Source organism: Pungitius pungitius, chromosome 16, assembly GCF_949316345.1.
Source record: "Pungitius pungitius chromosome 16, fPunPun2.1, whole genome shotgun sequence".
NCBI lineage: Eukaryota > Metazoa > Chordata > Actinopteri > Perciformes > Gasterosteidae > Pungitius > Pungitius pungitius.
In genome coordinates this window covers 510,856-537,902 of record NC_084915.1, presented here as the reverse complement: position 1 = coordinate 537,902, position 27,047 = coordinate 510,856, and the positions used below count along the sequence as shown (strand labels likewise).

Here is a 27,047-nt window from a genome sequence, read left to right as displayed (position 1 = left end):
GCTTCGCTCTAATTGGCTCCTTCTCCTGCGCCGCTCAAATTGTGTTTGATCATTTTGATCATTGCATCATTGTGTGCATTGACTTTGCATGGGAGCTATTCGCGTGAATAATTTGCTTCGCTTTTGGTGTGAACGTACCATTAGATTAAGAAAACCTCATTTTTAATTGCGATTAATTCATGTGAGATTAATTTGTTCATTTTAATCTATTGACAGCCCTAGTTTTTGGCCAACACCGTTCCCGGGACACAGAAGGCACATCAGAGGGTGGAGCTAAGTGCAACAGAATGCTGAAAACAACATTTTTATATTAGCAAAAACCCCACTATTTTTTCACCATCATTTTGTACCTATAGGTAATATATATAGGTAATATAGGTGTGGGCTTGTAAATGGCCAGGTGTTATGAAAGCAAGAAATGGAATATATTAATAACAGCCATGTTTTTTTGTGAGAGATCACCTGAAAATGAGAGCTTTTGGTTCATTGACAATTTCATGTTTTTGAGATGTGAGGGTTTTGGGACAGAGGATGTTACATGTGTACAGACTGTAAAGCCCTCTGTTGGGCTATACAAAATAAAATGAATTGAATTGAATTGAATTCCAACCCTCAGCTATGGTTCCCAAACGCTTGGTTGAGGCAGAGAAGTGAAGAGAATTGTTGATGGATGGGTGAGAAGGTGATGAACGCATAATTCAGCATATACGTGGGATACTCGGGACTTGAATGAGGCTCAGTTCCATTTTCTATTCACTCGGAGGGCCAGTTGAAGTCCAAACCTTGAGTCACCCATTGAAAACCTGACATTTTATGAAAAAAAAGGAGACAAACCTGTAGGAGCAGATGAGGTGAAGGCGAGGTGGGTGAATCATTGGCCACACGCGGCGAACACACCGGACAAGACTGAGAGGCAATATCATATCCTGATATCATGATGACAACCCCCGAAGAGCAACGTAGCGACGGGCTGCTCACTTTGCATCGGGCGTTGGTAGGTGGCAGCTAAGCAGATGATGTCAGAGGGAACGATGTCTGCCTGGGCTGCACGGTACGCGGCGTTGGCTTGACCAAAAAGGTCAACGTTAGTCATGATTATTCACAGTCCTAGCCCACGCATGGAAATATCACCCAATGACTCACATTGGCTCCATGCTGGCCACGACTCAGCACGGAGGCTGGACGTATGCATGCGTCCGGGGCATTTAGTAAGAATAAATCTACAATCTTTGGTCAATCAAAACTATAGAATATACTTGTAGCATTTTCTAATGAACTGTTTCTGGGGTTTATCTGTTTAAAACTCTACCTTTACCTCTATCTTTACCCTTAGTCTTCAACTTTAACACTTTTTTTCAATTTGTGTCATAATATAACAGTATATCACACAAAACCCATTTTTCCTCCTGTAAAAGCAATAATGAGGTATGCAGAGGTGAGCTTGTACCCACAAAGACATCAATCGGTCAGTCAGCCCTTGCCCTCTGCACTCCTTATTATGGGATAGATTCTGAGCAGTTCACAGTACCAGAATATGGTGCTCTAATGTCCATTTCACTGGGACCTGAAAAGAAAATTAGATTCAATTAAAGCCGAAAAAAAACATTGTCTTATAGTATGAAACTAAATTGGAGACAATTGCAGACTGCTGTGGTGTCAATGGAGTGGTCTTATTTCAATCAATGAACGTTTGTAGCATTTGTAAATGTTGTACTATCATCCACCACATTTAAGGTATCTCTGAATTCAAAATCTACTGTGGGCTGAAAGCCATAGAGAATATAATAATGTAAAAATGAAAAGAGTTCAGGAAATGCATCGATATGCGCCGTAATCCACCACTCGCCCACACTATTAATCACTCATGTCCTCCCCTCCACGACTCAGAAAGGTGCACTGAATGAGTGGTTTCAAGACATAATAATAAAGCCCGAATGAATGTGAGGAGAACTGCTGTAGTAGTGAGTCACAGTGCTGAGTGGTAGCGAGTCAGGTTGACGTATTTCTCCCACTTATCAGATCAATTTCAAGATCCAATCTCGATGGGATCGTTTGTACCCACAGTGATGATCGAGATCGGGTGGGTTGGCCTCTCATGGCCGCTGAGACTAGAACATCTCCCAATTTGTTACTTGATTTATTACCTCAGTAAACAATGAATATAAATCTCTAGTTTTAAGTCTTTAACTTTTATTTAGCAACTTATGAGTCATGGTCAGGCCGTGCCTCCTGCTTGTATTTTGCGTGTGTAAGTGTGTGTGTGTGTGTGTGTGAGAGCCATTATAACTGAGGTCCTCACCTTACTTGCTCAGGCCACCAAGCTGCCTTTAATCTATTAATCACCCTGCATAGTTTTAACCTCGTTCTTCCTCCACTCTGCCCCAGATCGTTGTTTAAACCAACCTACTAGTGGCTGCTCTGCTCAAAGAGATTTACAGGAACCTTTCTTCTGATCCTGTCTCTGTTTTCTCGCAGTCATCCATCCTCCCATAGCTGTTTCCCTGGTGATAATAAGCTTCCCCTTCTTTGGTCTGTCAGCCTTTGGGTCCGCCACCACATATTGTAACATCATGGTCCAATAAGAGTCACAGAATGCTTTAGGGCTGCTTTTGCTGTGACAGACAGGTCACAGGCCTCGATATGTTGTTTCTACAACAATTTCTGGCATTCAAAAAATGGTAACGTCTGTTCATTGACGGCAAAGTAACAACCATTTTGGGTGTTAAATTAAATGTGGGTTAACTCTTTTCACTATTACTATTAAAGCAGTTAAATATAGCTGGTTGTGTCAGAGATCGCGTGCTGGTGCAGGCGGAAGCAGGACTCAAACGCAGGTTCTTCTGACGTGCTCTTTATTCAAAACAAAACTCACCAGAGACTGTGCACCAACGACGAGTGACATTTAGACAATGACGCGACAAGGGACAACAGGCACACGGGGCTTAAATACACGAGGGAGGTGCAGGTGATTGGACACAGGTGGAAACACTCAGGCAATCACAGGACAAGGCAGGAAGTGAAGTTAACCCAGGACCACAAGGAACATGAAACTTCAAACTAAAACAGGAAGAGGGACCAAACCGTGACAGGTTGAGATGGTATTTATGTAACTTCATCCCAGTAAACCCATAATAGTGTATAATGGTGATATGCATGCAGCTGATTAAATGTCCATGGCCACTTTCCAGTGCTTCACACATGTCTGCTGTAAATGATAGTGACAAAACAGCCCAAAACCGCACCAGACTGACACAGTAATCTGCTTTAAAACTGTAGAGGTCCAGCTGAGACATTTCCCCTTTAGATGAGACTTAAATTCTGATCTCCAGCACGCAGTCTGGACAAACTGGCTTACAACTAAAACACACACACAATCTAGTGTTTGGGAAGATTATTTAGCAATTAACCCGCGGTTGCCATCTGGCTTTAGTGTATGCTGCACCCTGTGTTCAACCTGCTGTGCTCTGAGAGCAATTCAGCAGCTCCTGTTTTGTCTAATACAGCTTTGAGCAAATTAGTTTTATTGTGGAATGGAACAATATGGTCATTAGTGCATTACCGAGTCACTGGCTAATACACTTAACACAATAATGTCCCTGTAATTACAGTAGCTATAGAAAGTATCATACAAATTCTGAGAGTTTAGCCAGATTTACAACATTGAATCAAAAGGGATTTATTATGGGTTCTTTTTTACACTGATTATCAAAAGTAATAAATAATATAAGATACACTAGGACATTACCTAGTAAAGGCAGAGGTGTGCCCACGGTTACCTATTCTTGGTATTCCAGATGTTTGTACCTTAGTTTTACATCTAGCATTTTAAAGTCTGGATTTGCTTCCCGGGTTTGTATCACTACAATTTCCAAGGCATTGAACATCCCGGAGAATCCAGCTAAATCAATCTTAAAAGAGTGCGGAACAGCAGTTAATCTGCTCAGTAGGCTGTTAGAGACGGACTGAATGAGAATAAAAGAGAAGACAGAGGGACTCGTGACCTTTCAACATAGCTGTCGAGAGTCCTGACAAATATCTGTCTCTTGTGCCTGCATTTATTATAATTTATTTATTGAAAGCGCTTAAACATACATTCATCATGTTCACTTATTTCTACCAAATCTAATGTGAGAACATGGGAGGAAGTGGTAGTCAACAGTGTAGCAAAGCAACAAGGTGTAGGAGGAGAGGAGATCCACCAGGAATCGACCGCTGCTGAATGTTTGATCCATTGGGACACACCACGTGATTAATGCCAAGGTCTGCTGCACACACACAGCAGCTAACCTCTGTTCATAAGACTGATAATCAGTCAGTCCATATCATCCAAAGGGGGTACCAACTTATTCCACAGAGCGTCATTTGTTTGTTCATGCTCCTCTTCCTTTTCATCTCTTCATTCATCTCTGCACCTGATCACCCGGCTCGTTGATGATGCAGTTTCATGCTCTCTTTGGTATGCAAAGTTGAGCCTGCAGATTGAAAGGTGAGATAAGAGGAAGCAGCGCTGCACATGGGCGAGACAACCAAAAAAAAATCAATGCTGACACAAGTGCAACGACAGTCTGTTTTGCTGAAAGTGTTTTTGGCAGAACACACTGCAGATATGATCTAGTTTGACATTGTGTCTAACTTAGGAACATTGCTTTTTGTGATAGGGCATATATCTGAGGGGCCGTTTAGGACTTGACGATTTAGACACTCTAACACATACTAATGAATCTCATAGGTTCGCTATGGAAATGCTTTCGCCCAACTACTGAGACACTTGCACATATAAAACATACACACTGATCTCATCTTAAACATATGAGAAACCCACGCCCATACATATGTACTGCTGTGTCATATACACATACATCTCACTAGTGCGCCTAAGAACAGGTTTAGTGGTTTGAAACTAATTAGTGAGCCTTGAATTTATAAACCTGGGGTTCAAAAAAGTACTTTCACCGACAACTAAACAAAAAGTTAATTACGTTTGATGGGAAATATATTTTCTGGACTACATTTGTTTTTGACGTTTCGGAAGTTCATTTTCAATAAAACGAAAGTTGGGTTTGGGCCACGAAACCACAACAACGCTTTGGGAGCCCTTCTGTCAGAGGCCGCTCTTGTTGTTGATTGGCCTGTTCGTTGGACCCATCAGCCTCCCGTCCTGCCAAGCAAAAGAGTCTTTATTGATATTTAATGTCACGTCATAAACTCTGACTGTTTTCATGTCCCCGCCCAAAAACACAATCCTAATTGACATTACCTCACATTTAGCTGACGCTTTTATCCAAAGCAACTTACATTGCATTGGAACCCATGGCTTGTATCCACCTATAGAAAAACAATGGGTTACTGTGATATACACTCACCGGCCACTTTATTAGGTACCCCATGCTAGTAACGGGTTGGACCCCCTTTTGCCTTCAGAACTGCCTCAATTCTTCGTGGCATAGATTCAACAAGGTGCTGGAAGCATTCCTCAGGGAGCTTGGTCCATATTGACATGATGGCATCACACAGTTGCCGCAGATTTGTCGGCTGCACATCCATGATGCGAATCTCCCGTTCCACCACATCCCAAAGATGCTCTATTGGATTGAGATCTGGTGATTGTGGAGGCCATTTGAGTACAGCGAACTCATTGTCATGTTCAAGAAACCAGTCTGAGATGATTCCAGCTTTATGACATGGCGCATTATCCTGCTGAAAGTAGCCATCAGAAGTTGGGTACATTGTGGTCATAAAGGGATGGACATGGTCAGCAACAATACTCAGGTTGGCTGTGGCGTTGCAACGATGCTCAATTGGTACCAAGGGGCCCAAAGAGTGCCAAGAAAATATTCCCCACACCATGACACCACCACCACCAGCCTGAACCGTTGATACAAGGCAGGATGGATCCATGCTTTCATGTTGTAGACGCCAAATTCTGACCCTACCATCCGAATGTCGCAGCAGAAATCGAGACTCATCAGACCAGGCAACGTTTTTCCAATCTTCTATTGTCCAATTTCGATGAGCTTGTGCAAATTGTAGCCTCAGTTTCCTGTTCTTAGCTGAAAGGAGTGGCACCCGGTGTGGTCTTCTGCTGCTGTAGCCCATCTGCCTCAAAGTTCGACGTACTGTGCGTTCAGAGATGCTCTTATGCCCACCTTGGTTGTAACGGGTGGTTATTTGAGTCACTGTTGCCCTTCTATCAGCTCGAACCAGTCTGGCCATTCTCCTCTGACCTCTGGCATCAACAAGGCATTTCCGCCCACAGAACTGCCGCTCACTGGATGTTTTTTCTTTTTCGGACCATTTTCTGTAAACCCTAGAGATGGTTGTGCGTGAAAATCCCAGTAGATTAGCAGTTTCTGAAATACTCAGACCAGCCCTTCTGGCACCAACAATCATGCCACGTTCAAAGTCACTCAAATCACCTTTCTTCCCCATACTGATGCTCGGTTTGAACTGCAGGAGATTGTCTTGACAATGTCTACATGCCTAAATGCACTGAGTTGCCGCCATGTGATTGGCTGCTTAGAAATTAAGTGTTAACGAGCAGTTGGACAGGTGTACCTAATAAAGTGGCCGGTGAGTGTAGTGTTGGTATTGATGTCAGAAAGGGATGCTGGTGCAGGCGGAAGGGAGGACTCAAACGCAGGAGTTCCAGACGTGCTCTTTATTCTAAAACATAAGACTCACCAAACAGACGAACGTGCACCAACGGCAACTGACGTAGACAATGACGCAACAAAGGACAACTGGCACACAGGGCTTAAATACACAAGGGAGGTGCAGGTGATTGGACACAGGTGGAAGCAATCAGGCAATCACAGGACAGGAAGTGAAGTTACCCAGAGACACGAGACACAAGAAAGCTACAAAATAAGACAAGCAGACCCAAACCGTGACAATTGATTTATATTTAAATGGGAAACAGTGACCAAAAGCTCCAATGGTCAGGATTTAGTGTCTTTTTTATCAAATGCAGGTGACTCTTACCTTTTTGAGTGAAGGACCCAGCGGGGGCCTAGGTGCATTAACAAATCCAAATAGCAGCTGCTATGGAGGTGTACTATGCACTCCACACTATATATATATATATATATTCTAACAAAAACACAACAATTCTTAAAAAATAAAAAACATTGGCTTTCATATTATGCTCTATTTTTGCCAATACATTCATATCAATTCTAAAATGGTACTTTAAAGCACATGTACAACAGGTTTAATTTATTGACATGTCTCAGCTGAAATCAAAGATGGGATTTTTGCACAGAACAAGTATTTGGGATTTTGTCCCTCTATTCTCACAGTGTGCTTTCAAGGCCAGTGTAAAGAAAAGGGATCATTACAGTCACTGATATTTCTCTAAACATTGATCTGGCATGGAAGCATTTCTTTAAAGTACACTCAAACCACTGTTGAGCTCATTTTTACGTGAAGAGCGTTTGGTGTCACCTGGCTCTCTGTTTTTCCTAGATTCTGCAGGAGTGAGACCCATTTCCCACCATGGACTCGTGAGTGAAATGTGAGCAAATGAACAGCGGCTGTAGGTTTAGCCCAGCGGGGTGCTAAGAGGTACAAGGTCCAGCCGGGAAGGCCCCGGTCCCTCTGGAGGACTGGAGGGGCTCTTACACCATGATGACACTTCATGCTTTGATTACATTGCTCTCCAGTGGCAGTTCATTCATTTCAAATGAGAAAATATGCCAGCAGTGTAGCAATCTGTTGTATACAGGTTTGATCGCAGTCATTGCAACCCTTTCTGAACTTAGCTAGAGTCCATGTTACAGCTGATGAACTGGCAGAGCTCTCTAGCACACTCTGACTGCTCCTTTCTCAGCAGTCTCCTGTCTGTAGCTTCTACCTGTCACATCGGGATGATCATCTATCAGACAGGTGCCCTGGCGCCTCGTACACTGCCACAGAAGGGTTTGGCATATTTAACAAATGTAAAAGCCTCTTCTTTATTATTTCTAAAGAAGGAAACAAAGTGAATGTAAGAAATGTTCAAATAATGAACGCCTAAATCATTGATGATAAGATAATGACAGAGGGACACAACAATAGCTGCCCTATATGAAAAACCTGTGTTTACGATTATTTATGGATGTTAGTGGAGTCGAATTCTCTTGTACTTCTCCAAGATTGAAATAGAGTTGGCCAGCATATTAATAATAGAGTTACAATTTGAATGATATGAAAGATGGTGTATAAGGCTACTCTTGTAAAAAATACATGAGTGTTATAAAAGAATAAAGACACTTTTGTAAAGGCCAGGGAAGAAACGTGAACATATAGAACACAAGGGCTGCTTTGTGTTGTTGGAACATTACTGTGGGTTGAAAGCTTCTTGGAGAACAAGATATTTTCTCTTTTGATCTTTTCAACTCAACATTTCATTTTGAGTTTTATTTTGACCTCATCAGACTGAAATGTCAGGTTCTGTGGAGCTCCGTTCTGAGTGCATCTATTGTTGGGCATTGTTCAAATAAACAGCACCTACTGTGAATGATTATTAAAAATAGCCATACACCAGACTTATTTATTAGCTCTTACGCAGGTCCGGGCAGCTGTTTGCAGCCTCAGTTGACTGATAAACAGGAAGCTGTTGCGTCGTTCGGAGCGATTTGAGTCACAGGTGTGTGTGAGAGCAGAACATCCTCTTTAACTCGGAACCTGAAGATGAATTGAACTATTTGAAGGGATGAGTTGTGCTCAGAGGTTTGGAAGGATTTGCCTCTCCCTTGAGCCTCCTATAAATGGGAGGAACATCAGTCTCGCATAAACAACAACAACAACAACACAGACTCACTTGGCAGCAGAGAACCACTGTGACACAAACGCAGACACCATGTCTTTAAATTCAAGAATTATTCAAATCAGGTACTTTAACGGGAAAGTGTTTGCAATAACTATGATAACTATGTATGTTAGAATTGTTGGTAACAACAGACAATGTATTGGTATTGTTAAGTCTGGGTTGTCATCAGGAGACAGAAATATTGATTTATCCATTCGATATCACCGTTGGCCTTCATGGGATGTATTGTTACTCTGTATATTGCTTTTCCTGAAAATGTCAAGTAGAGTTTTCAGTAAGACTGTTTATAGAGTTGCAAGGATGGAAATTACGTTTCTTCTTTTTTAGAAAATCATGAAAGAGTGACTGGCAATGGTAATATGAAGAGCACTTCTGTTTACCACTAATGGCTGAATGAACGGAAGTGGCAACTGTTTGGTCCGACCAAATGGAGGTAGGGACTCTTCAACCACACTTTCTTTCTCAGAAAGGCGGCTGCGTCAACTAATGCTAAAAAATATTGTTATCCAACAAAGTGACCTTGTTCATGTGTGTGTGCGTGTGCAGGGCTTTAAACATTTGGGAGCAAGAGGGCTGGTAATCAGATAATAAATAAAGAGGAGTTTATCCCTGTTATTGTGTGTTATTAGCCCGCATTAAGCACATCATCAATGTTGTTAAAAAACTTTAATGAGGCTTTCAGTGAATGCAGTGTGTTTAGTGACCTGGATGTCAGTGTGTTTGTGCTTTTTGGATCACTCCCCGTGGATCCTGGGCAGCAGGCCATCTCTCCTGGGTTGTAGGGAGCAGTCGGGTGATGAAGAGACACAATATGACTGTGTGAGAAAGAGCAAGCGAGGGGGAAGGCCAGCAGACAACCCTAATTGATGCCCCCCCCCCCCCCGGGTGCCGACTGTAGCTCAGTCATTTGAGTCATTTGAGTTTTGACTGAAATGTAAAGCTCTGGCTAAAAAACGTTCGTTCAGGCCACGTCCACCTTAAAGTTGGGCCTTCAGTTTGATCTCAAGCCGTGATAATGCTATTTAGAAAGCTGTGGGGTTCCCTTATCAAGGGCACGGGTGCAAACGCATTACTTTGGAGACACGGTACAAACCTGCATTGGCTCCCTCATTGTGTCAATTGTGTGTGTGTGTGTGTGTGTGTGTGTGTGTGTGTGTGTGTGTGTGTGTGTGTGTGCGTGATGAGCCGACGATGGCCCTCTACTAGCACTGCCTTGGTCACTGACCGGTCGACTGACGAGCTGGCCGACATTGTTAAAGACACACAACTAGAATGCATGTAAAGCAACTTTTTACTGTTATGACCATAACACATTCTGAAGTTATAATTTGAATGTTAGTTCGTTTCTTCATGCAAATTCTAGGCTTTAGAATCCGACCATGGTTCAACATAATAAACTACTGGTGCAATACAAAGGTGGTAAAAAGGGAGAGTCTCCCTGTGTTGGATCACCATTTGGAGCCATATTGACAAACTGCTACAAGGGGGGCATCGATTCCCTCCAAAGTACAGACTGAGTGCTCCCAGGCACATGATTAACCTGTTTCCACATTAGTCATCTCCCTCAGCAGGACACACAAAGCCTGAGAACTACATTCCAGGCCGCTGATAATGGTCTATTTCAACATACTGATTAATTCATTTCAGTTCTGCACAAACTGTTACATTTCTTGTTATAATCACGAGTCTCGCTGTTGTTGGCTGAACTACCTTTAAAGTTATGTGTGCTGAGCGATATCTACTCTACATTAAATAAAGCTTAACTACAATAAAGCGGAGAAATTCAGCAACTACTAAATGGCCATTTTTTCATAATTTTCTTATTCTTCGGTCTGTTGCACAACCAGCGTGTGCCCCAGATCCTTTGATAACATTTGTAGACTTGAGAAATTGGAACCAGTAAATGTTATTCACTATGCTATTAAACCTGTTGCTGATCTTTGTCAATGAGCTATGAGATCATTTCAATAATTGTTTATTTCAGCTTTACTCACTGACCCCCTCAAGACAACATGGTCTACGAGAGTTACGAGGAGACTGAATTTCCTCCTTTAAACCTAAACGAAACTAGTTGTGTTTCACCATTACCACATATACGGTGCAGTGGCCACGCCATACACCTGGCTCATTAGTCACCAGGAAAGAACAAAGACCTGATGCGAGCAGAGTGTGAGTAGATCACAGAAACGCCATGAATGCTGAATTTGAATATACCATTTGCACTTCACACAGCTCGTTTAAAGCACAGCGCTCAGTGTGACAGTTAGCTCTGAGACATGACTGCGCTCCCACTGCGTCGGTCAGAAGGACTATTGAGCATCAGGAAAAAGGCCATCGGCTGCATCAGTAGTCGGGCAGAGGCGCTGACATGCTGGGACTTGACATAAAAAACTCCTGGCTGTATCATAAGGAAGAAGAGCCAACGCGAGGAACCGGGGACTGGCAGGCCTTAAGGAGAGAGGCAGATCAAGGTGGCCCGAGAAAAAGAGGATGACAGAGAGAGAGAGAGAGGATTGGGTTGTTGCCTCAAAATGCTACTTTACATTATTAGTCAGTATGATAAAAGAGAATATAATTAATAAGAAGGCCTCTTACGTTCCCCACATTGGTTTACAAAAGAACCAGCTTTTAGGCCGGTGCCATGAGTCGAAGAGACGGAAAACAATAACTGACTGTTTTATTCTTTTAACAACCTTACTTCCTGTCTTTGTTTAGTTTCCCGCCCTTCCCCCCCCCCCACACCTGAGTTTAGTTTACAATCCCCCCACCTGTACTTAAGCCCCAATCACCCACTCGCTCATGCCAGGGAATCTATTGCTCTACCCTGAGTTGTATGTCTCATGCCGGCGCTCCTTGTGTTGTGTAGTCGTTGCCGGGCCCTCTCTAGCACGTGAAGTCCGCTTCTACCACTTTTTGGTCGGTTATGAACAGTTGATTTTGCCAGTAAAAATCCAGAACCTGGAAAGAAGTATTTTGTTGTTTTCTTACTCTTACTCTAAGCCCTGATTCCTTACAGCCGGGAGCATTATTTTTCTTGTTAAGTTTGCTATCTTTTCATTATCTACGAGATTATCAACGTTTGATAGAATTGAATCATCACCAGATGTTTATACTAATGTTACCACTGTTATATGAACAAACAGTAAACAAGTAGTAGTCAGTTCTGAAACATTTTTTGCGGCATATTATCATTATAAATATATATTACAATGAAAATGTATTTGCAAACAAATATTTGATCGTGCAAGATGATGTGTAGCATCTGTCGCATTCAACATCATTTGTCCCGTGAGGGGGGAAGGCATTGATAAAAAATAAACTGGCTGAGTACATTTGACATGAATAGCAAATGATTAGAAGAAGATAACAATGTAAAACATTAGAATGATTTATTTGTCATATTGCTGAAGGCTATTACTGGAACCTCCTCCTCCTAAAGGAGCAGCAGGGGAGCCCTGACATTGGAGGTGGGGGAAAAGTGGTTCTGAGGCAGAGGATGCTCTGTGAGCAAGGCCGAATGAGTCAGATGAATATGAAACTGTCCTTGACTAAATTAATCACCATATCAATGAAGACGAATCCTGCTGTATTTAAGTTATTCAAATCATTTGAATCATTGCTCAGTAATCACAGTGGTCTTCCCTTTTCCTACCGCTTCAGTCACACATAGGGGATGTTTTCTTCAGAATGTGTGGATAGCACATGGCGGTGATCCATATGATGATGCATAGAGTCAGGCTCGAGGATCCCTCTCGTCTAAATACGCAGGATGATACCGCAGCTCCGCCTCGGGTTTCACACTCCAACCCACCTTAAGGTTCCCTTCGCTGCTGCGTTCAGGTCCTATGTCAAAAACAGGAAGATGCAACCATCCTTATTTGACAATTTACACACTTCCATATTTGTTCATAAAGCTTGCAGCTTTTGGATGCCACCTGTTGGCTTTCTCCAACTGCAGTTGAGATACTGCAAAGGGTAGTGTATGTTGCATGGCAATTAAAACATTAAAACCAAATCTTACTCAAACTGTAAGATAGTTACCAGGTTACATATATATATATATATATATATATATATATATATATATATAAAAAAATAATGAATAACAATAACAGTAATGTCTTCACTCATTACACTTCACAAACTACCAGAAAGAAAACTTGACACAAAACAAAGAAAAATAAATTAATACAAGAAAATAGAATTAAGGGTAATGTCTATTAAAGCAATTGTTAGCTTCATATTGTTTCCGTCAGTGCAAATTAAAATGTGTTAAAGTATAAAAAAGCAACATATGATAAAGCATTGTGTCTTTCTATCCACTATAGAGCCAACGAGGTTGTGTTCTTTAACTCTACATTAGAATCTCCGAGTATTACCGTATCCATTGAATGCAGCACAAGGCTGAGAAACAGACAGCACAGGTGGCCAATGGGCGGCCGCACTTCCTCCCGCGCCCTTCAATGGAACCAGTGCGGAGGCGGGGCAGCGCTTATCTAGCAGCTCGCGCTTGGTTTCACTGCTTCGTGTGCTCTCGTCCCATTGGCGCAGGTGATCCGTCTGAGGATGCGAGAGGAGAGCGGAGGAGAGGGGAAGAGAGAGGGGAAAGCGCCGATGGAAAAGTGTCCAGGGCTCGGTTAACAAGAAAACAGGATACCGGCCCTCTTCAGTTCGTCCTGGGACCCTCGGAGATGAGAGATTAACCGAAAGGGGCACTTTGAGATATGATGAGGTTTATTTCTGGCCGGCAATAGTACTATGATTTGGTATGTGGCCACTTTGATAGCAAGTGTATTCAGCACCCGAGGAACGGCTGCTCAAGGTGAGTCGAAGTGCAGTGTGTGCATCCAATGACGTGTATTGCTCAAGTTATAACTTGCCCTTTCTTCTTAAAAAAAACCCCAAACGTTTATCCGGCTCTCTGTTTGCGAACTTTGAATTTGTCGCTAGTATGTTTTAAACATGTCCCACTTTACGTCATTAAGTTCATACGTGGGTTCATCACCACACCTGAGCGGGGGCTGGTGAGCCGTGAGTTCTCTTCTAACGCAGGACAAGGAACTCCTTTGGTTACAGCTTTTGTTTTTTTTTAGGTTTTTTAAGTGAACAACCTGCTAGTTTCCACTGTAATACACCGCGGACATGAGTGTAGAAGGGGCACTACCGGGAGTTGTGTCGTTCGTGTCTCCCGGTGATGGATGGCGGGCCCTTTGCGGTGACGTACCCCTCCCGGGCTGTGTGCGTTTGCGCTCGTGGAGCTCCAGGACCTTGTGATTTGGGGAGTTGTTGGTGACATTCGAAGGCAAACGTGATTAGCATGGTTCGCTGGTGAAGTGGATTAATAGTCAGGCAGCCGTGTGCGAGGCGGCGAGGTGTGTCCGCTAGGGGGCGCGCTGTCCGAGCCGCTTCCCCACGCAGCCTGCGTGGTGCAGCTTTCATCTCAAGGAGGGTGACTTCATGTGAGCTCCCAACTGATTGGAAATGGAAACGAATGCGATTGTTAAGACGAGCAGTGTTTTTTGTCTGACAAGATGACGTCATGGCTGGAGGCTACCTGCAGCTGATCTCTGAACCCCTTTTATATAAAACCGAACGTCATCGTTTTGCCCGAAAGCCACGCTTATGGGCATCTTTCACAATATCATAAAATAAACTAATTATTATTATTCATCAATAGATCTTTTGCTGATTTCTACAGTATGAATACAGTTTGAATATCCGAGAATATAGAAAATGAGCCATGACAATTGACAAAATCCCAAATAGAAATATCTTGTTGCTTTTTTTTTTATTAGAGTCTCAAACCGAATGTTTGAGATAAAAACAGGGCAATATAGACTTGTGTTAAGGTGAATTTTTGATGACAAAAATAACTGATTAACAATCCATTAATCTTCCAAACGCTGTAATACAAAAATGACATCATCCTGTAATGGCAGTGGTGAGCGAGCCAAGCTGCAGCAGCACCTCATCCTTAAAAGAAACCACTCATTCATCAAAAGAGAGTGGAAGGATGGAGGAAAGTGGGACAGCGTCTGTGCTTCAGCATCACTGATCAGACGATGAAGGAGAAGCTCTGTGAATTTAAACAAGCTCTACGTGGACACGCTTGGTCGTGGAAACTTTCTTTAATGCGTGTTCACTTTCCTTGACATCTCGTTGGCGCGGCGCCCGGGACCCAGCTACACATTATGTGCAATCATGTAACGTCCCATCTAAAGAGGATACCGTTAGAGCATCGCCTGCCAAACAGGGGGATGGGGGGAGTGGAGGGGGGCTTAGGAAGTTGTTTTTAAGCAGCTTCCCTCGCCTCTTCCACGGTCAGTAGTGCATTGGACTTGGCAGGCGCCGGCCTCCTGAAGAGCCTGGGTTCTGCACCTCTCTGATGCAGCCCGCACGCACGCCGTCTGAGGCAGGCGTCCGGCGAGCCAGCGCTGGCCGTGGGCCAGACTTGTCTCTCGGTTCGCCCTCCGGCCCTCTCCGGTTTCCTCTTCTGCCGACCTGTTTCATGCCTCTTCCTCCTCTCGCCCAGTTTCCTGCCGCCCCCGTCCCTCCCCTCCTCCTTCCTGTCGCCTTGTTCTTCCGTACACTCGGGTGAACTTGTATGGTTTCAAGTGGCCTCTCTCTCAGCCATGGGCCAGGTATCCGAGGAGAAGGGAACATGGTGGGCTGTGTTAATGGATGCTCGCGGGTAGGGCTCCACGGCAACGTCTGCTGCCATACTTGTTCCTCCTGCACACACACACACACACACACACACACACACACACACACACACACACACACACAGACGGATCCCCCTGAGGAAGCAGTGTGTCTTTAACCAGGGAGATGAACATATGCCTTCTAACAGGCTTTTTGCCCCGGACTAAGTTGGACTAATTATGACCAAGCTGGGAGATAAGTGCCACTTGGTTGCTCAGTAAATACATATGCCAACAACATGCTAACATTGCTGGGGGCCCAAAGTGAGGGTGGGCGGGGGGGGGGGGGGGGGGGGGGCAATGACCTTGGAGGAGAGTAGATGAAAACAATTGGGAAAACAAAAAAAATCATTGTTTAGCTATTGAAAGCTCTTAGGAGTGCTTTCATATCCAACCCGTTTGATGCTGGGTCCGGTTCTTTTTTGGCCGTGACAGACATGGTGTGATCATAAAGTCTCTAGTTTAGACCCCCCCCCCCCAACCATGGAGTTGGGACAAAGCAGGCAGAGTAAATGAGTAAACATGTCTTGCGAGTCACCGGACTCACTCCAGCAACTTAAGTTGCTGTCCCCCCCGCCACCCCCCCTCCCACCCTGATGTGGTCACCTGCTCATTCCTTTTGGATGTCAAAGAGACAGCGTTCACCCCTCCCCCTCTGCAGCCCTCCTTTCTCTCTGTGTCATACCACTTTGTGCTTTTATTGGAATCTATAGATTCATTTAAACTACTTTTCATTTTGGATAGTGTATTGAAGACATCACTTTTAGCTTTTAAGAAATATCAATTTAGTGGCTTTTTATAGTGCAAGTGGTTAATCGAGATATGAGTTTGAGTGATTAGTTGGTTAATTGTTGTTAGGTACGCACCTAAAAGTGTTGCCAGCATTTCCCTTCTCTATCCATGAAAATGCATGACTTCCTTTATGTGACATGAATGGTCCTTGTCCTTTTTTCATGTTAAAACACCAGTCTCTTGATTTGTGTTCTTCCTCTAGCTGTTTTTCATTTGCACATCTGACCTCCCTGGAATGAATTAATGCAGTTACAGCTGGCTCATTGTGTTTCTCTGAGTGCTACCCTGTGTAGGCGGGAGCCCAAACCAAATTATTCTGTAGCGCACAAGCTCCCGGAAAACTTTTGAACTTGTGTTTGTAATTCCGTGATGGGTTTTGTTGTGTATTTCGGAGTGGACTGTGGTTTTTGCTTGATTCATTTTAACTTCAACAAACTTGACCAGTGTTCTCCCAGAAAAGACAAGAAGAGACGTGTGTCTCGGATCACTTTGTGGTGGAAGCACTCGAGTGTTGATTATCTGATATATTTATTGAACCGTGCCGATCACTGTCAGTGAACTATTTACTCTTTAATACTTTGTGTTTTAAGAAGTGGATGGTAGATGAACTGTTTCTTTACAATAATAGTCCTTTTTTTATTTGTGCTGCTTACTTTTGCTCGTATGTTCAGTATTTTCAAAATAATCTCAGAATAGCTGCTAACAAATGGCAAATCCGTATCCTCATCAAAGGTCCCCAGTTAGCATTTCTTGCATATCGTATTTGTTCTCCCTACAGTATCAGTGCATTTGCTTTATTTAATTCATCAATAAACACATGTATTGGTAAATTGTTAAGATCTGTACTCAATGCATCCAGACCACCTCAGCATGTGGAACATCTGATCTCAGAGCATACAGACTTATCCAGATATGATGGGATGACAAAGGTCTTACTGAAAAGCCAATTGTAACCACAGCCAGAATGACTACACATATTTTGTGTAGCTGTTCACTTATCTTCAACAACATTGTCTTGGACTCTGCCAGTGGACCTGAGGCCCAGATAAATAAGGAATGAGATGAACTCCCATCAGCCTATCTTGATGCTCTTAGGACTTCAAACTGCTCATTTCCTCTCTGGAGGGGATGTTCTTTAGAGTTCAGCACAACCTTCTCGTTGCAGACCAGAGTTGAAACCTGAATCGGAGCGAGGTGTTCTGCACTGAACCCTGTGGCTTCAGATAAAGTGCTTCTCTAATTCCTAACTCCACTCCCTGTATTGACATAAAAAATGGTCATCTCAGCTCGAGCTCTTTCTCACTGAGCCTGGCCAAATGCCCTGAGCCTTTTGAAGCTGGCAGTTTGTTGTTACTTTAGACTTCCCGCTGTCAACTTAATAGAAGCCAACATTGAAGCCAGACAACTTCCAGTGTAGTTTTGATTTGTTCCATGAATCTTTTAAGTGATGGTTGTGTGGTAACCGGTGCGTACACAGCCAGGTGGTCTGTCGACACCTTCTTCCCTGGTGGGAGCGAGCGCACCTGTGTGTCTGTTTGTGCTCATTGGGACAGTGCGTTGAGAGAAATGGATCATTTTAAATGTTAAAAGAAAAGATTCTTGGGGTCTGAGGGGTGGGGGCTATATCATGGTAGGGGAAACACTAAATCTTACCACTTTGTGTCCAAATGGGGTATTCATTAGCCAAGTAGTGTATACTGAATTACTCAAAAATATCATTAGGTGTGTTTAGTGAACACAATCAAATGGGCAGTTGGACGTAAAACTAACAACTGCACTAATTATTGATCACTTCTAAGTGATCATTTTCAATAATTAAGTTCTATATATGATGTCTGAAATGAAAATGTCTTGGAGCAGCTGACACTCCACGTACGGCTGAGCAGAAACATCTGCTCTGCTCCGTCCCGGCCACTGAGGAGGGGGGAAAGCAGCGACCCTGTTACAAATGGCACACTGCATAAAGGTCACTGACCTTTAGATGGCTGGTAGTTGGGCCAAGCGGCGGTGACTGGCGGCTGCTCTCAGGCCCCCAGAGCTCCCAGCAGCTCCCATTCTGATTCGCCAACCTGTCTGCATGTTAGTGACGTCAGTCTGCAGCCATGAGACTGCACGTTCTCCCAAGATGGAAGCATCTTAGATGTGTTATTACTGATTGTAATGTTGTGTTGTGTAATGTAATGTCATGCAGACAACATAAAGCAACCAGGTTCAAAGTATTACTTTATTAACCAGGTTACAATATTAATGAGTTATGCTGACTGGTACCTAAATGATCTACGTTTCTCGGTCATGATCACTATTTTTTGGCTGAATGATATGTCATTATTTAAATATTGCCGTCGCAAGGAATTGTAGGACGGAAATATCTCCTTTCCTTTCATAAATGAGGGTCCCGTGGTTCCTTTGCTAAAGGAGCTAAGCAAGGAAGTATTGAAGCTTCTTTTCTTAGCATTTGAGAATTTGAACAGGTCTTATCATGGTGGCCACTTACACTACTTCTGGGTCACTCAGTTAGGAACCTTCCTAAGCAAAAAGGGCTATTTGAATCCAGTCTGAGTACTCAGGATCCTTTGGATATTTGCTAGTTAAGTACCTTTAATAAGCGTGGAATCTTTTTAAATTATAAGAAGTGTTGTGCATTGGTCTGCACCATTACTCAGTGTGCCGGCTTATCCAACGTCTATTCTACATCTCTCCTGAAAGCAGAATAGTGTAGTTCCCCCTGGACTAAGACACCCTATCTCTTTAGTTGTCTCTACACTCAGGTGAGACCAAACCCATTCCCTAACAACGTCTCCTCACATCTGTGAAGGACTAAAGTAGACTGTGGTACGTCAGCGTACTGCTCACAATAAAGTATTTGAATCAGAGCACACTTGCACTCAGCAACTTCAGATAGTATTCCTCTCTGGCATTTGCTCTGAATTCCTTAGGCCGAGTCATCTCGAAGCTCTTGTTTGCTGCAGCCAGGATCAAAGCGCTGCGTTGTTGCATCGGCGACTCGTTTCCAACCAGTCAAATTCAGCCTTATGTCGGCAGGTAAACTGCAGCAAACCTAAAATAAAAACAGATTTAGCTGTGATCTTATTATAACAAACAAATGGTTCAAATGGATGCCAAAATATGAATCCAATTTGCAAAACGTCTAAGTTTATCCTTTGCCAGGACTGTACACATTTTAAAGTTCTAAAAGGCTGTTAGTACCATTGTTGTGGCTACATAAATACTGAAGGTAATATCATAGAGGGATCTGTCACTAAGTGTAGTGGTTCACTCTAACTGTTCGATGTGAAAATCCTTCTTGTAATTGTACACAACTCTATTTCTGTTTTTTAAGCCAACCATTAAGCAGTTGTCATTTTACTCATACATTTTAAAGTATCATTAGAGCCCCCCCGCAGATACCTAATTATACTTATTTTACTCGTGAAGATGGTATGTTTCCCAGAGACTCTTTACTCTTGCCCCTGGCCGTATGGCATGGTTTGGCAAAGCCAGTACTACCTTTTGTCCCCCGCATAATGCTTCGTGTTGAGATGAAAACCTAGGGGAACGCTCATGTGGGATGTTGATAGTGGCGGATTCATGAACGGGAAACGCATTTCCTTTTACGAAATTCATTGGTAACCTCATTGGTAAAACGTTAATCTCGCGATAAAAAATTGACGTCGTTAAATGGGTTTGCATTAACATCGTTAATAATGCGTTTAGCTGACAGCACTCATTTCAACACCTGACAGTAGAAATGATGGACACTCTATTCATGAACTCAACAAGAAGATTTTCTCTATTTGGTAGGCTGGGGGTCAATGTGCTGATATTTATGCTTTATGCTGTTTTATATTCATGGGAAATGGTCTTTCCCCCCGGCATGTTGTGTAGTTCAGAGGCCTCATTAGCACGCCGTTCACAGCCGCCTGGGGTTTGCAGTTCGGCGAATGAACTGACAGAATAACGCAGCAATTTAGGATTTTGGTGGTGATTCTTACTGTCGGATACATTTAGGGCTTCAGATAAGGCCAAGATGTCCTGTAAGGATAGCTGAGGATGATTTAACGTTTTAAAGAGTCGGGCCTGAGGCCGCTGCGTCTGTCAGCTCTAAATTCAGCCTCTAACAGCTGTTAAAGCAGGTCCCCCACGAGGCATTATGACTTTCATGTTGAGCATTTCATGTTCAGACCTTTCTTGGAGACAACGGCAATATACATAGTTGGGCCTTAAAAGGTGTATCCTTTTATTTTGTTCTATTTTGTTTGTGTTTTGAATGTTGGAAACCAGCAGTGGTGGAGTTCTCCTAACATACTGTACATCTTTGTTTGGATTTTTCCGGGTTTTTTTTGGTTTCCTGTAACATACATCTTGGTTACTGTTGTGCTCAGTATACTTTCTCTCAATACTGCAATCCTCTTCCCTCCCTCCATCCTGAGCCGGCTGGCTTCCTGCCCTGTCTCATTTTACAGCCTGGCCCACTGATGCAGCACAGTCAGCTTCCTCCATGTCGACTTCACTACACCCATTAAACATTCATCGGATAGGGCCACAAGATACCTCAGTGTGGCCCTCAGCTCTGCTACTCTCAATTCAGCCTCAAATCTGGACTTTACACTTTAACGACCATGCCGGCATACTTCTATAGGCGTGTGCACCTATGAGAGGAGCAGTAGAAAATGCATACAATAGACAGATTGACGTTGTTGGTGTTGTACACTATATAACACCTGATCCTTCTGCATTTATCTGTTTTATCATAGAAGCTCGATGAGAGCATGTCAGAACAAGTCCAACCACCAGCTTAAATGAGCAAAGTCATTTAGAAACAAAGTCCAGTCCTTTTCCTGCTAAATTTAGCCACTGACAGCCTCCCGAGAACTACCCAACAATTATCCTTATCCACATTAACATCCAATATGGCTGCTGATAGTGTCGACACCTGACAGACTAGCAGCTTGAAAAGAATTGTAGTGGCGATCAATAAATAATGGTCAATTATTCTTATTCCACAACTGAACCTAGCTTTGATCATTTAAACTCACAAACTCATTGGTACCAATACGGGAGAGGTTTCATCTGACAGGATGTCTTGTTTAAATGATGGGCAACTCCGGTTTAGCACATAAAAGCCATTGATACCACCTGTTTTCAATAGAGCCGGCCTGCTCCAGCCAGTGACAAGAACAAAAACACCAAATGGATAACTATCACAGCCCATCGGTTTCTAGCATAGCCATCAGATAGCCGGATATCCGGGAAAAAACCTATTATTGTTTTAATGGCTAATGAAGTAACCTGAGACGCTGAAATTGATTTAGGACGCCTACAAATGGATTGTTGAGCCAAGCAGGCAGCAAATCTTTCAGCTAATGAAACGCTTAGTCGTTGTAAGGCGAGAGCCAATGTGTTCCAGGATTGCATTATTTGCCAAAGCGTAGCAGCTCCCCTGCATTCTACCAAAGGAAATGAATGAACCAAATGCGATTGGTCAGTAGAATTCAGACCACAAAGGGAACCTGGAAAGCTACCCACAGTGTCTCCTCACGTGCAGATATACAGGGAGGAAAACTAGTGTCCAGAAGCTGAATGACTAAATACACTTTCAAGGCTTTTACAAATAGCCGTGTATGCTCATATACAGGTGCATTACTATCTGCCCTGTGCCCATAGTGGTATGCATGACGCGTGCTTCCGAGGTGTCAAGTAACAAGTGTTTTGCTGACATTAACTGTTTTTAATCTCAGAGCACTCAAGCCCAGCTGAAAGGAACAATGCAGACATGGGAGGCATCAATGAAGAGCTCTAGTAATTCACTAAAACGTAACCCGGCTTTTGCTGCTCAGAGCTAATGTATTGTAAAGTGTGCGCTTCCACATGTGGAGGATACAGGATGCTTGTGGAGAGAGAGAAAACGGATGGAAGAGAATAGTCAGTGCACTGGTGTGACGAGCGAGCTGTCGGGTCTAAATAGAGACGTATGAGGGGAGCTGCATGGCGTCTCCTCTACCACCAGGTGAAATGTGCTTACTGTGGGGATTGGACAGCAGCGTTTTGCAAACAATACAGGAAATGTGTCCTACACATCTGCCATGAATCCTATTTTAAGACCTCGCCGCAGTATGCCGTTGAGAAGCAGCTGCATGTGCAATGTATGCTCGTCCTTCCTTTCCTGCCTCTGGCCTCTTTCCTTATTATTCTTTTTCAGTAAAGCTGCAGTACTTAATAAAAGCCATTTTGTAATAAGAATAGGGATGGCTCAAATGATGATTTTTTTTCCCTTTGCCAATTTCAAAATCCTAGCAGGACCTGCTGCCATGACCTTGTCCGAGCAATGACAGGCCGCATTCCTTCCTAACACCAGCTATTCTTTGTGGAGGCTCCTGAGCCCCTTCTCTCTTTGTGGAATCTGTTTGTTTATTGATTGTGGTTGGCAAACACAAGTCCACGGGGACAGTCGGTGACTAATTGGGGCGACAGCTCGTATAACTAGAGATTCTCTCTGAGTGAGTGTTCCCCTCCGGTTTCTGTCAACTCGTCCTGGATTGTTGTGATGGGTCCGTTGAATGCAACCACTGCTAAATTGCAGGTTCAAGGGCATAATGCTGTAGATACATGTATGTTGCCTGTTGAGGGAAATAATGGCTTTTAAAAACCAAATAATGTAGACGGCTGTCATTTAAAGCTACACAGTTGTTGTTCACTCCTGCTGAGCATTGATATTGATATTATATCAGTGTCATGAAATGAGGCTTCATATTGTCTCAAGGTTTTAGATATCGTTTTGTGTTATCTGCCCCATGGTCATTATATCAACATTACTGATTATTTATCAAGAAATCTCAAGGTTTTAATATATTGTGAGATCACCAAAGGTCATTCCGCCCGTTTAATATCGTCACAATATTTAAATGTTTGATCAAAAAGATCAACTGCTCTGCTTTGCACACGTGTCAGTATGGAACTGCCGTGTGTGGGAAAATAACAAATATTATATATATATTATATTCTTTTAATTCCACACAGGGGGAGGGCGCCCACCTGCTATAATTGGTACCGGAAACACTGGTAAGGAGAGGTCACCTGGTCATTTATATGGATATATTTATTAGGGCCAAGCAAGTTATCAAAATGATGGAGAGTTGAGAGCAAACCGCACGTTTCATCAATTATGTCTCCAAGATGATCAAATGTGTGTAGTCTTGTGTTTACTCGTTAATTTATAATCATTTGTTTATATATAAAACCATTTTTTATTGCGATTAATCCAGACCCAGCCTACGTTAAAGTGCAGTAAATAGCTGCTTACCGGCTCCACTTCTGTGGAGCGGGGCGGCAGAAATCCCTGTTCTGCTAGAACAAGAATAGAAATAGAGTTGAGTGTCCACAGTGGATATCACTAAAGTGTGTGTGTGTCTTTGCGCCTGCTGCAGGAGCTGGGAATCAGCTACTAGTTGACCAGCGAGGCCCGCTTATGGTCTAACCTTTATCTCCAGACAAACAGTTATTGAAGCGCCATTATTACACGATTATCACACAGATGCGTGAGAAAATAACATAAGCTATACAATACCAGTGGAATGGAGGTGAAGTGTTCCTGTCAGTGCTCTCCTCCCTCGTCAGTGTCTCCGGAAAATCCAGAGTGAAGCAGCCAGTGTTTCAGACAAAAGTAAGGCAGAAAAGTGTCTGAATTTTAAAAGTTCCTCTCTGCTGAATGTGAGACAATAAATAAAAAATAAAAAGTACAAGACTGAGGCTGCCATCTTGGTCACCATAGCTAAGTCATGTAATGGCATACAAAGAATGTAGAGTAATGCAAGTCAACAGCTTGTAATCATTATTTAAGTCTTTGAGGTTTTTTCCTAAATGAGTGCTTTGTCTGTCAATTAACTAAAGCTGTCATCTGTTTTTGAAGCTATTTGCGTCTCATGCTGTGAGATTAAAGATCACATGGTAGGTAACAGCACCATGGACAGTTACTAAACATAATAGATTTTCACAAAGCTCTGAGTCTCTGCAGATTCTTTGATCTCACCTGTCAGTAAAAAGGTTTGGAAAAGAAAATACAAGGCTTGAAGGATGGAAGTGCAGAAAAGGTTGTGTTTTTTCAGAACACATATTCAAACAGCTGTAGATGAAGTTGTACAGACAAATTTGAGTTTGATTTGGTTTTGTGTTTCTGTGTAAAGTTCATCTCATTGTGGACTTATTTGAACCTCCTGGGTTCACTGAGTTAATCAGCTGGTCCTGAAGCTGACTTTCAACTGGTTCACTATCTGGTATGAGTGCTCCAGTAATAAACATTAACAAAAAGGATGACAAATGCATTGGAGCTATAGGTTTATAGAAATATGTATTTTAATAAGTGTTCACACTGACTTTTGTTTACAAAATCATGTCTTATTCAGTAGATAAAATACTCACAAAGTATCACATGTTATGCTTAGGTGCAGTTATACAGTTATAATTCATCATTTCATCTCTGATGTGATCCACGTGACAAACAAAGTAATTCTACTAACCTTTAAAATGTCTTTTTTGACTGGAAGTTATTATCAGTTTAAAAGGAACCTTTTTTCAAAACCTTTTGCAGAAAGGTCACCTGAGAGATTAGCCTGTAGTTTTCAGGGATACAAATTCATGGGAATGCAAAGTATTGCAGATTTGAACCTAAATGTAGATAGTTTGTAGGTACACAATATATTATTTAGAGTAATCATAATGAATTGTGACATAAAATATGGGGGTGTGTATCTTTCGCTCTCTACATGCTTTAAAAGGTATCTCCACACATGGTCTGCAATACAATAGAAAAGCAAAAGGGTTATCCATGTATATAGAGGTTTGACATAGCACTAGATCAATAGTATTCTCATGACGTGTCATATTCCCTACATGATAATAGTAATCCTAATAATCTAGTGGACGGTGTGGACACTGCTTGTACTCAGCCAGCTGTTATATCAGTGTAGCACTGGGAGACCAGCAGGGTGGACAATAGGTGGTCTAGTCTATGCTTGCTAGGGCTTGCTGACATTTAGCCATAACCTCTGGTGGACTGCTGTGGAAGGATTTTACAGAAATACAAGTAGTGTAGGAACCTTACAAATTGTCGCTTGTTTTGACATAAAAGCCATGCTCCGTGGTTATACGCTAGTGGTAATATTGAAAGTGTGTTGTGAATATCTCACAGCGGGAGAAACAGTATTTACTTATTCCAGGGTGCAAAAACACATGCAAGTCTGTAAACCCCGCCCGCTTTAAGGTGGGGGACCAAGTGCCAACGCGGCCTGGTCATCATGACCTATCCCAGTCTCTTTAACAAGCAGACTGAGGTTTGTACGCTAACAGCTGGACAGATGCTCAATGTCCCCATTCCAAGAATGCATCTCCACACTGTCAGCCAGTAATGTGCGATAGTTATTATTTTGAGGGGTTTTTTGCATTATACTCCTGCCTTCAGAGCTCTTACACCAGCTGTGGGTTTTATCCCAGAGATTGATTAGGGCATTCTCACCTTTCCAAACCAATCGTACCAAGGGTGAGGATGTGCTAGAGTTTCATTCAATTGCAGCATTCCAGGCGCTTTCACACCTCCCCAGCTTTAAGAGAACACCGAACCCTCATCCAAACTGTTTACTTGATTTTACTTTCTCACATTTCACTCAATGCAGCACAATTGACCACATTTTTTATTTGATCCAAAGCTGTAAAATGCAGCAGTAATACTAATAATGCAACAATTTTGATTTTAAAATATCATTTACTGAGACCGTGGTTATACACATTAACCTCTCAGGTCTGTGAGCATGGCGGTGCCCCCACTTCTGAGCAAGCATTCCTCAATCTGATCATCCCCTGATCCTCTCTCAACCATCTTCCATCAATTATTGCCAGTCAACAGGCGGCTCAAAAATATAAAAATTCCATCCTTGCCACACATGGCATATGCTGAGACTTTAAAACATACATCCCAACTATTATTTTCCCTCTTGAAATCCTTTGCTCCTGCCTGCACTACGAATATCACAGGGTTGCATTTCAGAAGTAGGACTTTTTAGGACTTCTCGGTCACCACAAAGGACTCAGACAGGGTAAAACGTAGATGGCATTAAAACACTCTTTAACAATACTTGTCACGGGTCCCTGTGGCCAGAAAGCGGGGTGCAGCGCAAAGTAACAGATTCCAAAGCAACTTATCAACCTTGTCATGGCACAGCTGTCATGTTGCAAAGCAATGTTTATGCAAAAGTCTGTTATCTATGGAACTTTCACATTTTGTTTTCACTTTCTGAAAGTTAATCCTAACAATTTAAAAAAAAACGGGAAGACAATGCTCAAAATGCCAAAACGTCATACGTTGCAACTTGAGAACCGCAGTCCACACGTATGAGCGTCCACCTCGTCCACCACGTCCACAACGTCCACCACGTCCACCTCGTCCACAACGTCCACCTCGTCCACAACGTCCACCACATCCACCTCGTCCACAACGTCCACCTCGTCCACCACGTCCACCACGTCCACCTCGTCCACCACGTCCACAACGTCCACCACGTCCACCGCGTCCACCTCGTCCACCACGTCCACAACGTCCACAACGTCCACCTCGTCCACCACGTCCACCACGTCCACCTCGTCCACCACGTCCACCACGTCCACCTCGTCCACCACGTCCACAACGTCCACCTCGTCCACAACGTCCACCTCGTCCACCACGTCCACCACGTCCACCTCGTCCACCACGTCCA

General features: G+C 43.0%; 1 protein-coding gene and 1 long non-coding RNA gene across 7 annotated transcripts in view; one reads left to right on the top strand and one right to left on the bottom strand.

Annotated features, from left to right (window-relative positions):
* Positions 1 to 3,341: 3,341 nt before the first annotated feature.
* Positions 3,342 to 6,730, bottom strand: LOC119214992 (uncharacterized). 2 transcript variants are annotated; one of them, XR_009942533.1, is made up of 4 exons: positions 6,682 to 6,730; positions 5,296 to 5,325; positions 4,980 to 5,158; positions 3,342 to 4,472 (listed from the first exon to the last, which is right to left on the bottom strand). It is a non-coding gene; the product is annotated as an uncharacterized LOC119214992 (long non-coding RNA). The 2 variants fall into 2 exon arrangements; XR_009942532.1 differs by lacking the exon at positions 3,342 to 4,472 and having other exon boundaries at positions 4,741 to 5,158.
* A 6,620-nt stretch (positions 6,731 to 13,350) lies between these two features.
* LOC119206980 (protein turtle homolog B-like) overlaps positions 13,351 to 27,047 on the top strand; it is an 85,402-nt gene continuing 71,705 nt past the window's right edge. For all 5 annotated transcript variants that reach the window (XM_062558147.1, XM_062558145.1, XM_062558146.1 and 2 more), the window contains exon 1: positions 13,351 to 13,631. In XM_062558147.1, the coding sequence (XP_062414131.1) occupies positions 13,568 to 13,631 (64 nt within the window). In that variant the 5' untranslated portion in view covers positions 13,351 to 13,567. The remainder of the gene's footprint in view (positions 13,632 to 27,047) is intronic.